This window comes from Lagenorhynchus albirostris, chromosome 2 (assembly GCF_949774975.1).
Source record: "Lagenorhynchus albirostris chromosome 2, mLagAlb1.1, whole genome shotgun sequence".
NCBI lineage: Eukaryota > Metazoa > Chordata > Mammalia > Artiodactyla > Delphinidae > Lagenorhynchus > Lagenorhynchus albirostris.
Window position 1 is genome coordinate 179938164 of NC_083096.1, and position 13187 is coordinate 179951350.

The window sequence follows — 13187 nt, forward strand, 5'->3', positions numbered from 1 at the left end:
CGAGGGAGAGTGAGCATAGCAAGTGCAGTAAGAATGACACGGAAATGAGATGGGTCTTTCATCTCCTGGACCTGCTGGGCCCATGCCCCCACACGCTTTACATCTCTGCTCAATTTCACTTTATTAATAAGGCCTTTTCTGACTATCCTGTATAAAGAACTGTAAAAGTTCATCATTTACCACCCCTTTAATTCCTTGACCCTTTTCATCATCTGACCTATTATTTGTTTCTTTTTTTTTACCCAAATTAGAATAAAAGTTCCAGTAAGGCAGGAATATTGTTTTTTGTTTTTTTTTTCATTGCTTTATCCCCAACACTTAGGGCAGTTCCTGGCTTGCAGTTGGTACTTAATAAATATTTGTTGAATGAATGAATGCATGAGCCAGTGTGTGTGCTAGGAATCATAAGCTATCTTGTCTATATTTTAATAAGGTTTATCGTAGGGCACCCTGAAATATTTTGAAAAGAAGAAACATGTATTGGGATTGTACTGTAGGAATGTTCATCTCTCTGCAGGGTGAAAGAACGATGGTATAGATACTCAAGACAGGGAGTTACAGTAGAGGGGTTTCTAGAAGAAACGGTTTTAGAGATGCGTGTGGGGTTAGGGGAGCGCACATGTACAGGGCGGCATTAGCAACGGTGGGGAAGCTAATTCTTCCTGAGTTATCCCTCACTTACTTCAAGTGAGTTGTTTTCCTTGAAGAACGTGTGCATGTTCATGTCAAAACTATATTATACTAACCTGATCTGCTCTTTTCATGACAGGAGGCTGAACAGTACCCAGGGAGAAATTCGTGTTGGTCCTAGCCATCAGGTAAAGCAAACTTTAGTAGCTTCTTTAATAGGTTTTTATTTCTTATTATTCAACTGGCCCTTTATTCTGTTGAGCAGCAGCTTAGAACTGTTATGCTGTTTGGAATTTTATATAAATGCAGAGATTTATTTTTTTAAGATCACCACATTCATTTAAAAAATTGTGGTAAAATATATGTAATATAGGGGCTTCCTTGGTGGCGCAGTGGTTGAGAGTCTGCCTGCTGATACAGGGGACACGGGTTCGTGCCCCGGTCCGGGAAGATCCCACATGCCGCGGAGCAGCTGGGCCCGTGAGCCATGGCCGCTGAGCCTTCGCGTCCGGAGCCTGTGCTCCGCAAGGAGCAGTGAGAGGCCCGCGTACCGCCCAAAAAAAAAAAAAAAAGTGTGTGTGTGTGTGTGTGTATATATATATATATATATATATGTAATATAAAATGTACCATTCTGACCATTTTTAAGTGAATAGTTCAGTGCCCTTAAGTACATTCATATTGTTGTGCAACGATCACTAGCATCCACCTGCAGAACCTTTTCATCTTCCCAGTCTGGAACGCGGTGTCCATTAAACAGTCACTACTCATTATCCTCTCCCCTCATTCCCTTGCAGCCTCCCTTCTACTTTCTGTATCCATGAATTTGACAACTCAGTGGAATGACCCAGTATTTGCCCTTCTGTGTATGGCTTATTTTCTTACCATAATATCTTCAAGGTGCTCCTATATTGTAGCATGTATCAGAATTTAATTTCCTTTTAAGGCTGAATTATTCATTGTATATATGTCTGTTCATCTCTCGATGAACATTTGGTCACTGCCTACTTTCATTGTAACTTTTTTTTTTTTTTTTTTTTTTTGCTGTACGCGGGCCTCTCACTGTTGTGGCCTCTCCCGTTGCGGAGCACAGGCTCCGGACGCTCAGGCTCAGCGGCCATGGCTCACGGGCCCAGCCGATCCGCGGCATGTGGGATCTTCCCGGGCCAGGGCACGAACCCACGTCCCCTGCATCGGCAGGCAGACTCTCAACCACTGCGCCACCAGGGAAGCCCAGCAGTTTCTTAATATTCAGGTGTCTGCTATATCCAGGTTTCCCTAAGTGTCTCCCTCCCTTCCTCCCTCCCTCCATCCGTCCACCCATCCCAGGATTAAATCTAGAGATTTAATCACATTCTAGTTCGGTACCCTGCCCCTGGCAAGAATACTTTTGGGTGGTGCTATATAGTCTATCAGGCACATGTGTGTCTCTTAATGATGGTTTTCAGCCATTGCTTGTTACTTAGATTCACTGTATAATTGGACCTGTTACTTAGATCTACCCTTTAAAATGCTGATACTCTAATCCTATCATTCCTTCTTTTATTAGCTGACCAACTGTCCCCTTGTCAACTTTTGTTTCCCTGAAACACATAGGAAAGGCAGGATAAATGCTTGACTCTTTCCCTCTTTTTACTGGTTGGTTCCCCAACATCTTCCAGTAGTCATCAGTGGATTTAAAGTTACTTATCTGGGCTTCCCTGGTGGCACGGTGGTTAAGAATCTGCCTGCCAGTGCAGGGGACACGGGTTTGAACCCTGGTCCGGGAAGATCCCACATGCCGCAGAGGAAGTAAGCCAGTGCGCCACAACTGCTGAGCCTGTGCTCTAGAGCCCACGAGCCACAACTACTGAGCCTGCGTGCCACAACTACTGAAGCCCGTGGGCCTAGAGCCCGTGCTCCACAACAAGAGAAGCGATGAGAAGCCTGCACACCGCAATGAAGAGTAGCCCCCACTCGCCGCAAATAGAGAAAAGCCTGCACGCAGCAACAAAGACCCAACGCAGCCATAAATAAATTTATTAAAGAAAAAAATAAAAAACTCCCTTTAAAAAAAAATTACTTATCTGCTAACCAATTGCTGTTACTCTTACTGATGATTAAATTATCCATTCGTGGGCTAGTAGGCGCCTCTTCCTGCTGTCTTCTGTGTCCTTTTAACTCGACCCCTGTGGTCTTTGGTAGAGTATTTTATCTAGTATGACATGATTTTTTTTGTTTTGTTTGTTTTTTTACTGGAGTATAATTGCTTTACAATGGTGTGTTAGTTTCTGCTTTATAATGAAGTGAATCAGTTATACATATACATATGTCCCCATATCTCTTCCCTCTTGCGTCTCCCTCCCTCCCACCCTCCCTATCCCACCCCTCCAGGCAGTCACAAAGCACCAAGCTGATCTCCCTGTGCTATGCGGCTGCTTCCCACTAGCTATCTACCTTACGTTTGGTAGTGTATATATGTAGTATGACATGATTTTAATGTCTCATTATGTATGTTCCCTGCCCTAGGTCTAGAACTAAATTTTTCTAATGAGTCCTCATTGTTTTCGAGGAAAGTGACATTTTTTGAGTGGCTGCTGCCCAGTCATTATTACTGGGTTAGTTACTGTTTCCAGGCCTCTTCAGGGAACAGATTAGGAAATATGCTTCCCCCCCCTTTTTTAATGATAAAACGTATCGTGGTTTCTTTCTGATGCTTCTAATTCAAATTCAGAACAGGCCTTATATTTAATCCTTATAGATGAAATTTTCTTTCATCCGTATCTGTATCTTTTCCCCATGTCTCAAAACCAATTTCTAAATGACACCAAAATAATTATTCATTTGCTTCAATCCCATAATACATATATAGCAGCTCAGAATAACAGTACTTGCACTGCTACAAACAATATGATTATTGGAAACAGCTTTATAGATTTTTTTTTTCTGGCCTTAGAATATATCCCACTAAGTCTATATAGGCAAATTAGTATGTTTTAAAGTTACCTGAAATGATTCCTAGAGAGGAACAAACACAAAACCTAGCTAGGTGGATTTATTTGATTTTGCTCTAGAGTTTTTAAGGGATTGTTTTTCTTTAAACTTAATTTTGTTTTTATAATTATGTAAAATACAAGGCTCCAAATCAAACGTGCAAATGAAGTGTGTTCAGAAAGTTCACCTTCTTGCCCTGTCCCCTCCACGTGCTCCCTCCCTCCCTGATGGATAATTGTTTAGTGTTTTTAATTGAAGGTTTTGATCTATCATTCTTATTTTTATTCCCCCAGCCCCATGTTCTTAGATAGTGGTAGCATAATAAAAACACCTTCACCACCTTTCTTTGACCTTCTGACAGTATCTCCTGTGTTCCCTCCATAGCAATAGGTAGAGCTCCTTCTCATTTTCTTCTGCCACTTCCTGGGACCCCACTGCATAGGTGGAGCAGTTTATTCTTCCAGCCCTCATTGTTGGGCGTTTGCACTGTTTCCAGTCATTTGCTGTTACAAGTAATAATGTGATGAATAGCTTATGCATAAAGATTTTTATTTTGCCAACTTATCTTTGGGATATTATATTATCCCCAGAAGGGCGATGGCTGGCTTAGAGGGCACATGTAATTCTTAGGATATTACAGAGTTCCCCTCCGTAGAGATTGTACCATTTTGCTTTCTCGTACTAGCGACTTATATGAGTGCAAACATGCAGCCTTGTGTATTGTCACACTTTGGCATTTATGTCAATCTGATAGATCGGAAATGGTCTCTCGCTGTCATTAATTGGCATGTCTCTCATCAGCAAAGTCGACCATCTTTTCCTATGAGTAAGAGCCATTCTCATTTCCTTTTCTGTAAGCTAATTGTATTTCTAGTCCATTTTTTCTCTAGGGAATTGGTCCTTCCCCACAGCAATAGTATTTTAAATAAATAAATAAAATATTTATTTATTTATTGCTGGCTGGCTGGCAGGCTGGTTGGCTGTGTTGGGTTTTTGTTGCTGCGCGCGGGCTTTCTCTAGTTGCGGCGAGCGGGGGCTATTCTTCGTTGCAGTGCGCAGGCTTCCTATTGCAGTGGCTTCTCGTTGTGGAGCACGGGCTCTAGGCGCGCAGGCTTCAGTAGTTGTGGAGCATGGGCTCAGTAGTTGTGGCTCGCGGGCTCTAGAGTGCAGGCTCAGAAGTTGTGGTGCATGGGATTAGTTGCTCCGCGGCATGTGGGATCTTCCCTGACCAGGGCTCGAACCCCTGTCCCCTGCATTGGCAGGCAGATTCTCAACCCCACTGCACCACCAGGGAAGACCCAGCAATAGTATTTTTTAATTAACAAACAACTATTGGAGAGCTGCTACACCAGCTACTGTACTTGGTGCAGGGGAAACAGCTCAGTACAAATGTCAAAGACCTTTTGATATGAGTAGCTATGGTGTTTTAATTTTATTCCCATGCCATCACTGTTTATTAAGCAGAACTAATTGTGACCCCCACTTAAATGTGAAACATGTCAGTACTGAATTAGGGAAGAGCATCGTTGTTTGGGGGAGGTCAGCACTTGATACACAGCAAGAGGCCTCAGAGGTAGCCTGTGAAGCAGAAATTGCGAAGCCGTAGCCTGCCAGCGCGTGGCCTACTAATACTGTGTTTTGCCACACAGTTGTTTTTAAAACTTGAATAGCCAGCATTTAAAACCATGAGCTTTCACATTGAAGTCAAGATTTCTGGACTTTGGAAAAAAACTGGAGGATGTGCAAACAGAGGTTCTCATTCCTGCACAGCAGCATTCCCCAGATGGGGACGCTCTCTCTTCATTTCACCCTGATTCCCTTCACTTCTTGGTACCTAATGCCTGCATGCCCAGTTTGGGAGCCGCTGTCACATGTGGCATTGAGCACTTGAAATGTGGCTAGTCGGAATTGGGATGTAGTGTTCTGTTTACTGAGGACAGTAGAACATTTAAAGTGGAACATGAGGCCCTCGTTTTATTTCCATTGGCTGCACACTCTGCCTGCTTCATTCATTTACAGTTTCTGCCTAGGTTCTATGGACACTGGAGCTTTTAATTTAAAATATTAGACTAATGTGACCTTGTTCGTAATTTGAGAAAATAAGAACATGTGTGTTTTGCAGATGGTTGACTTTTCTTAGGCCTCTGAGTAGTCACAGCACCCATTTACACTTTCTCTGCCCCAGCAGTGGAGGATGAGAAAATGCTGGAGGTGTTTGAATCTCTAGCAGAATTGACTTAGAATCTTGGTTGTTGAGCACTGTTGTTCAAATCTTTCAAAAAAATTGTTAATTGAGGTGTACCTTATGTACAGTGACCTGTTGATATCTTGTGTATACTGTTCGGTCTGCTGTGACAATTCATAGCAAGGCACAGAACATGTGTCATCCCAGAAAGTTCCTTCCTGCCCTTCTCAAGAAGGGGCCTGCCCTTCTCCTCTCCTCCTGAAAGCATTGCTCATCTAATTTCCATCACCATCATTTTAGTTCAGCTATGTTTTTTAAATTAATTAATTAATTAATTAATAATTTATGGCTGTGTTGGGTCTTCATTGCTGTGCGCGGGCTTTCTCTAGTTGTGGGGACTGCACGAGTGGGGACTACTCTTCATAGCGGTGTGCAGGCTTCTCATTGTGGTGGCTTCTCTTGTTGCGGAGCACGGGCTCTAGGGCACGTGGGCTCAGTAGTTGTGGCACATGGGCTTAGTTGCTCTGCGGCATGTAGGATCTTCCCGGACCAGGGCTCAAACCCATGTCCCCTGCGTTGGCAGGCGGATTGTTAACCATTGCGCCACCAGGGAAGTCCCTTCAGCTGTGTTTTTAATGTTACCGTGATGGCTCTTTTGGACGTTCACCCTGACTCATCGATACTGACTCTCTGGAAAGCAGCATTAGTTTAGTAGGGTAGTTCAGTTCTCTTTTTAGCACCTGTCCTTAGGTGAGGTTCCACTATTTGTATATATCTCTTTGTCAACATATTATTATATTGGAAATGTGTGTGGCTCTGCCTTCTTTATCAGGCAGCTCTTATTTCCTGAAACATTTTTTTGTTTTATCATTTCTTTTATTCACACGTGCCCATTTCTTTCTCCCTCTGAGGACCATACTGGCACTGGTTTAATTTGACACTGTTTGCTTCTCCTTAAGTAGAGATCGAGCAGTCCATTGTGAAATCTTCTGTGGTGAAATGATCCTGAAATGTGTGATAGGCCAGCTTCAGTGACTCATGATTTTCCTGTTATTTCAGCGCTGCCAAAAGAAAGAGGCTTAGTAAGCTACTGCATCTGTCCCCAAGGCCTGCCTGCACAGGCAGCTCTCAAGTGTGCCTTGATTGTGACTTGTTCGTCCCTGTCTTACAGGCCAAACTTCCCGATTTGCAACCATTCCCTTCTCCCGATGGTGACACTGTGACCCAACATGAGGAACTGGTCTGGATGCCTGGAGTTAATGACTGTGACCTCCTTATGTACTTGAGGGCAGCAAGGTAAAAGGAATCCACACCATTCTGCTTTGTGAATTGATTAGTGGACAACAAACGTTCTCCTTTCCCCTGAAATTCTATTTATATATTGGGCATTCTGACTTCATGTTTTGTTATACTGTCTGTAATCAGAGCCCTGATCCTTGTTACCAGAGAAACATAGCTTACCATGGTAAAATCACTTTTTTCTCCTCGGTGTTTGCCCCACATTAGATTTTAGAAGTCTTCAGAAGGAAAACATCTTAAGCCATGCATGCAATTATCAACACCTCTTAATACAGCTGAGTAATTGGCTCATTCAGCTTACCTTAAAATCCCTTTACAGGTTTCTTTACCCTGTGGCTGTTCATTGGTACCTAACCTAAACTTCATGTTTTGGGGGCTTACCTATATGAGTACTTGCTAACCTAAAAATGCCGAGACTGCAAAATGAGAAGTTGAAGTCTGTCCCAGACACATCCTAGTGCAGGCAGAGCCTTCCTTTGTCTGCAGGGGTTTCTGGGACTCACTCACTGTAGTGTCAACAACATGCAACAGAAATGCTGAAACAGGGTGGTGATGGGATATTAGCTCTGGCTGTTCTGTGGTCAGCAGTGTAGCTTGGAGGCTGCCGTGGGGATGGAGGCTTCAGGGGAGGGGTGACTACTAAGAGTTCTTTTCACCTCTTTTCCACTTTCAATTTGCTTAGAAGTAGTTGATGTAGAGTATGAAAGGAATGAAGTAAAGTTTCAGCGGATTTAATTTTAGATATTTTCTGGAGAATATATCTGGGTGAACTGCAGAGGAACTTCAAATTTTTTTTTTTAAACAAGAGCAGAAGCAAGGCTGAGGACTCATGCATGTAGTAGTGGAATTTGGTCTGGGCTGAAGATGTGCTCTGGAAACTGAGGGTTGAAATGTCTGTACTGCCGTTTTCCCTTCCCGTCTTCCCAGGAGCATGGCGGCCTTTGCAGGGATGTGTGACGGAGGCTCCACGGAAGATGGCTGCGTTGCGGCCTCGCGGGATGACACCACCCTGAACGCACTGAACACAGTGAGTCCTTTGAAGTTGCCCTGGGTGGGAAGAAAGTTCGTTTTTCTCCTGTGCTGGCATAGGGAATATGTGATGATCATGGAACATGAAGGGGCCTGGCATCTGAGGAGTAAGTACTGTGGTCTGCTGCTGGGATTGAAAGACTGGAGTCGTGGTCCTGGTGGTAGGGCTCCATGGCCTTGGCCAGCGATCCGGCACCTCCAGATTCACCTCCTGATCTGCGTCTGTGCTTCAGGATTGTGGCGAGCCTCTGCTGAGAGCCTCATGCTAGTGGTTAATCTTCACTGAGACCTCACCAAAGCCGAGGACTAGGCAGAGTGGTCTTACTGAATCCTCCCAGCACCATTATTACCACCATGTGGACACAGGAAAGAAGTTGAGAGCAGTTAAGTCACGATCCAAGGTCATACCCTCAAGATGTGAATCCAGAGGTCACGCTTTTCCCCTCAATGTATTCGGAAGGGCTGGAGGATCAGAGAGAAAGCTTGACTTCTTTGAACAGATTTGGTTTTTATAGATTTGGCTTTGGAACCATGTATATATTTCACATGATTATAAAACAAAATTAAGTTTAAAAAAAAACAATCCTTAAAAAAATCTAAAGTAAAACATAGCACACGAGCGTAATGGTGCTGAGTTGGTTGCGTGACATCCTGCACAGACACTCGTCTGCTTTAATCCTGTGACTCCATAGCAGCTCAGAATAACAAGACTCAAACGGCTACAACAGTAGGATTCCTGAAACCTGCTCACTCTTTTTTGGGGGGCACTCCTTTTTGACCTTGGAGCATATCCTACAGGGCTGTACAGGAAAATTAATGTATCTTAAAGTTCCTTGAAATAATTCCTCTTCTGGGTGTTTACTAATGTGAAATCATCATATCTGAAGTAATAATGAATTTTTATGGATCTCTGATCCGTTAGTAGTCTGCAAGGTTATGTATACTTACATAGGGTATTGAGCATGAGGCTGAGCGGCTCTTCTGACGATTCACTAAGTATAATGTGAGCGCCCTTTTTGTCTGTCTTTTTCTTGAGAAGTCACTGTAGTTGGAAGGGACTTTCAAAATCATCTGTTCCCATCTCTAGATAGATAAGAATACGAGGCGTAGAAAGACCACATGACTTGTTTGAATGCCAGCAATGCAAAAAATTGATAACAGATCCCAATTTAGGGATCTTTCTTGCTTTCAGGGAAACATGTAGATATCTGAACGACATAGTTGATTTTTATTCCTGGTCTAGTTGTGTTTCTTGAGTATCACATAACGTTATAATAGTCTCATATGTTGGAGGTTGATTCATCTTGCTGCCATGTTCTAAATAAGTGAATGATTTTTCATATTCCCATTTACTTTCTCACCTATTTGATGCTTTGAATTTTTGTTGTTATAAGGAATCCTTATTCTGAACATATAGTGATAGAGCCAGAAGGGCTTTGAGATTATTTGAGATTATTTTTACAGATGAGAAAACTGAGACCCAGAGATTGATGATACTGCAAACAGTGGCTATGGCAGATGTATGTCTGTGAATTCAGAATACCCTAAAAAATGTGTGTATATTTAAAGTAACTCTTTGATATGAGTTTGTTTTCTGTTGGGTTTTTGTATAAAAGCTTTATGAAAAAAATTCTCCTTTCATGACTCTGCTGATCAGTTGAATTTTGAATAACAAAGATGTTGCCATATTTAATTAAATGTCTGTTTTTGGCACTTTCCTGAATTTATCTAATTTATTCTTATTCCAGCCCCTCTAAGGATTCTGTAGAACATACTTCTGTACAGAAATAATTCGGGTTATTTTTGCCTGTGATCCTTTGTAGCAAGTTCCTTCTGAAGTTTTCTTCAGCATTGCCAGAGGGTTTTGGCTTTATGGGTTTTTGTTTCTGAGAAGGTACCTTCTCATCATTTGAAAATCTTCCTGCCTAAGTGAGCCCAAGATGGCTCAGGTGTCGGGTTATGCAGTACAAGTGCATTTAGCCATCAAAAGACTGCGTTGTGTGCTCATTTTGTGATGAAAAGAAACTTCTAGTGGCTGTTTTAATTTTTAAACTTCATTGTTGTACTGGCTCACAGAAACTGTAGGCTCTTTCTTTAATGAGAAGTGGAGTGATTGGAAAAATCTTGAGAGAAGTTAATGTTTATTTTGACTTCCTTGGAGTAAGGGGGTTTTGAATTACGTTAAGTAATAAAAAGATAAATGCATTGTCACGTGAGAAGTATTTGTTGTTTCTTAGAGTGTAGCATAGAGTCAAAACAAGGTTAGGCATTTATCAGCTTAGGAAATAGACACAGGTTTATTCTGTTTCCCAGTACAATGTGGAAATTTAAAGTATACGGAGTCTGCAGTACGGCTACATTAGAGTATGTTTAATATCCCAGTAGGACTATTCAAATTAAAATGCATTTAAATAAATAGTTTAATGTTTAAAACTGTAGTCACTAATAAAACATTTTTAAACTGTTAGTTCTTTTTGACAACTGTATGTACCTGTTTTAAAATATAAGGTCTTCAGGATTACTTGTTTTGACTTTTTTCTTCATTATTCGCAAATGAGAGTTTTAGTGTGTATTTAAAAAAACTTATTGGGGTGTAATTTCTGTATAATAAATTGCTCTGATTTAAAGTATACAATTTGATGAGCTTTTGTAGATGTGTGTGCCAATGAAACTACTACAGTGTTCAAGATAGAAATCATTTCCAGCATCTGCAAAAGTTGCCTCATGCCCTTTTATAATCCTTTGCTGCTTCCAGTCTCAGATAACCACTGATATGTTTTCTCTCATTATAGATTAGTTGCATTTTCTAGAATGTTGCATGAATAGAATAATTTTGTATGTAATACTTGGGGTCTGGATTCCTTCAGCATAGTAATATTACAGTAGATTTATGTTACATTATCAATAGCGCATTCCTTTTTATTGCTGAGCAGTATTCCAGTGTATGGATATTCATAATATTTTATCCATTCACCTGGTGATGGACATTTTTTTTTTTCCAAGCTTTTGGCCATTATGAACCTTGTTATGCAAGCCTTTCTGTAGAACATATATTTTCATTTCTCTTGAGTAAATACCTAGCAGTGAAGTTGCAGGAATGTATATATGCAGGTAGCTTTTTAAGAAACTGTCGAACAGGTTTCCACAGTGGCTGTACCATTTTACATTCCCATCAGTAGTGTGTTAGAATTTCAGTTCTTCAACGTCCTCCATGAGACTTGATGTTTTCGATCTTTAAAATTTTTAGCCATTCTAATGGATGTGGAGTGATATGTCATTGAGGTTTTCATTTAAATTTCCTGACTGTTGGTAATGTTGAGCATCTTTTCATGTCTTAAAGCCCATTTGTATATCTTCTTTTGTGAAGTAACTTTTGCCTAATTTAAAAAATTGAATTATTTGGCCTTTAGTATGATTTATTTGTAAGAATTTATACTGCAAATACAAGTGCCTTGATACATGTATTGTAAATATTTTCTCCCATACTATGACTTTTTTTTTCTTTATAATGGTGTGTTTCTAAGAGTAAAATAACTTAATTTTGCTGAAGTCTGATGTATCTTTTTCCTTTTATGAAAGTTTCTTTGATCATCCCATGATTACAAAGATTGTTTCTATGCTTTCTTCTTGAAGTTTTAGTTCTTACATTTAGACCTGTTGTTCATTTCAAATTAATTTTGCATGTGATGCAAGGTAGACGTGAAAGTTCATTCTTTCCTACACAGATGCCGGCTGTTGGAGCCACATTTGTTGAAAATAGTCTTTTCTCATTGAATTGCCTTGATGCCTTTATTGAACAAGCACTGATTGTATATGTTTGGTTTTTTTTTTAATATTCTATTATGTTTAACTGATCTAATATTGTATCTATTTTTTTTTTACCAGTACTTCAGTATTTTGAATACTATAGCTTTATAGGAACTCAGATGATAAAAGTCTTTCTATTTTGTACTTGTTTTCAAGGTTGCTTTGGCTCTTTTAGGTCATTTGCATTTCCATATAAATTTCAAAATCAGCTTGTCAGTTTCTATTTTAAAAAAGGCTTTGATGGAATTTTGATTGAGATTGTATTGAATCTGTGGATCTATTTAGGAAGACCTGACATCTTAACAATCTGAATCTTCGAATCCATGAACACGATATAGTATCTCTCCCTTTTTAAAAAAGGTTTCTTTAATTTTTTTGAGTAAGACTTTGCAGTTTTCACTGTACAAGTTTTGTACATATTTTGTAAAATTTATCCCTTAAGTAATTATTGTTTGAAGATTCTATTGTTAATAAAATAGTATTTTTAAATTTCATTGTCTACATGTTCATTGTTAGGATAGACGTACAATCAGTTTTTATGACTTTACCTTGTATTATTTTATACAAAGAATACACGGTCAACGCTAGTAGCTTTGTGGTTGGTTCCTTAGGATTTTCTGTGTGCACGGTCATGTCATCTGCAAATAAAGATAGCTTTACCTCTTTCTGATTTATGTGTTTTATTTCTCTTCTGTGCTTTCTTGCACTTGCTTGAACCTCCAGTACAGTACTGAATAGAAATGATGAGAACGGACATCTTTGCTTTCTTTCTCATCTTAAGGAAAAAACATTCAGTCGTTCAGTGTTAAGTACAATGTAGGATTTTTGTCGTTGTTTAATCAAGCCGAGAATGTTCCCTTTTATTTCTAAGTTTGTTGAGGTTTTTACCATGAATGGCCATTGAATTTTGTCAGATGCTGTTTTTTTTCTTTTGTATCTAATGAAATGATCATATGGTTGTTATATACTTTATTTGTTAGTATGGTGAATTATATTTATTCATTTCAGATGTTAAACCAACTGTGCATTCCTAGATTAAATCCTGCTTGGGCATTCTGTACTATTGGATTCAGTTTGCTATTATTTTGTTAAAAACTTTTACATTTGTGTTCATGAGGGATAGTGAGCTGTAGTCTTCTTTCTTTGTAATATCTTTGTCTGGTTTTGATATCAGAGTAATACTCACTTCAGAAATTAGTTGGGAAATATTTCCTCCTACTCTGTTTTGCTCTTATAAAGCATTGATCTTTTTTCTTTGTTAAAT

General features: G+C 40.0%; 1 protein-coding gene across 7 annotated transcripts in view; it reads left to right on the forward strand.

Annotated features, from left to right (window-relative positions):
• RERE (arginine-glutamic acid dipeptide repeats) overlaps positions 1–13187 on the forward strand; it is a 437233-nt gene that overhangs the window by 305820 nt on the left and 118226 nt on the right. For all 7 annotated transcript variants that reach the window (XM_060141536.1, XM_060141539.1, XM_060141540.1 and 4 more), the window contains 3 exons: positions 770–818; positions 6960–7084; positions 8015–8114. In XM_060141536.1, coding sequence (XP_059997519.1) covers positions 770–818; positions 6960–7084; positions 8015–8114 — 274 coding nt within the window. The remainder of the gene's footprint in view (positions 1–769; positions 819–6959; positions 7085–8014; positions 8115–13187) is intronic.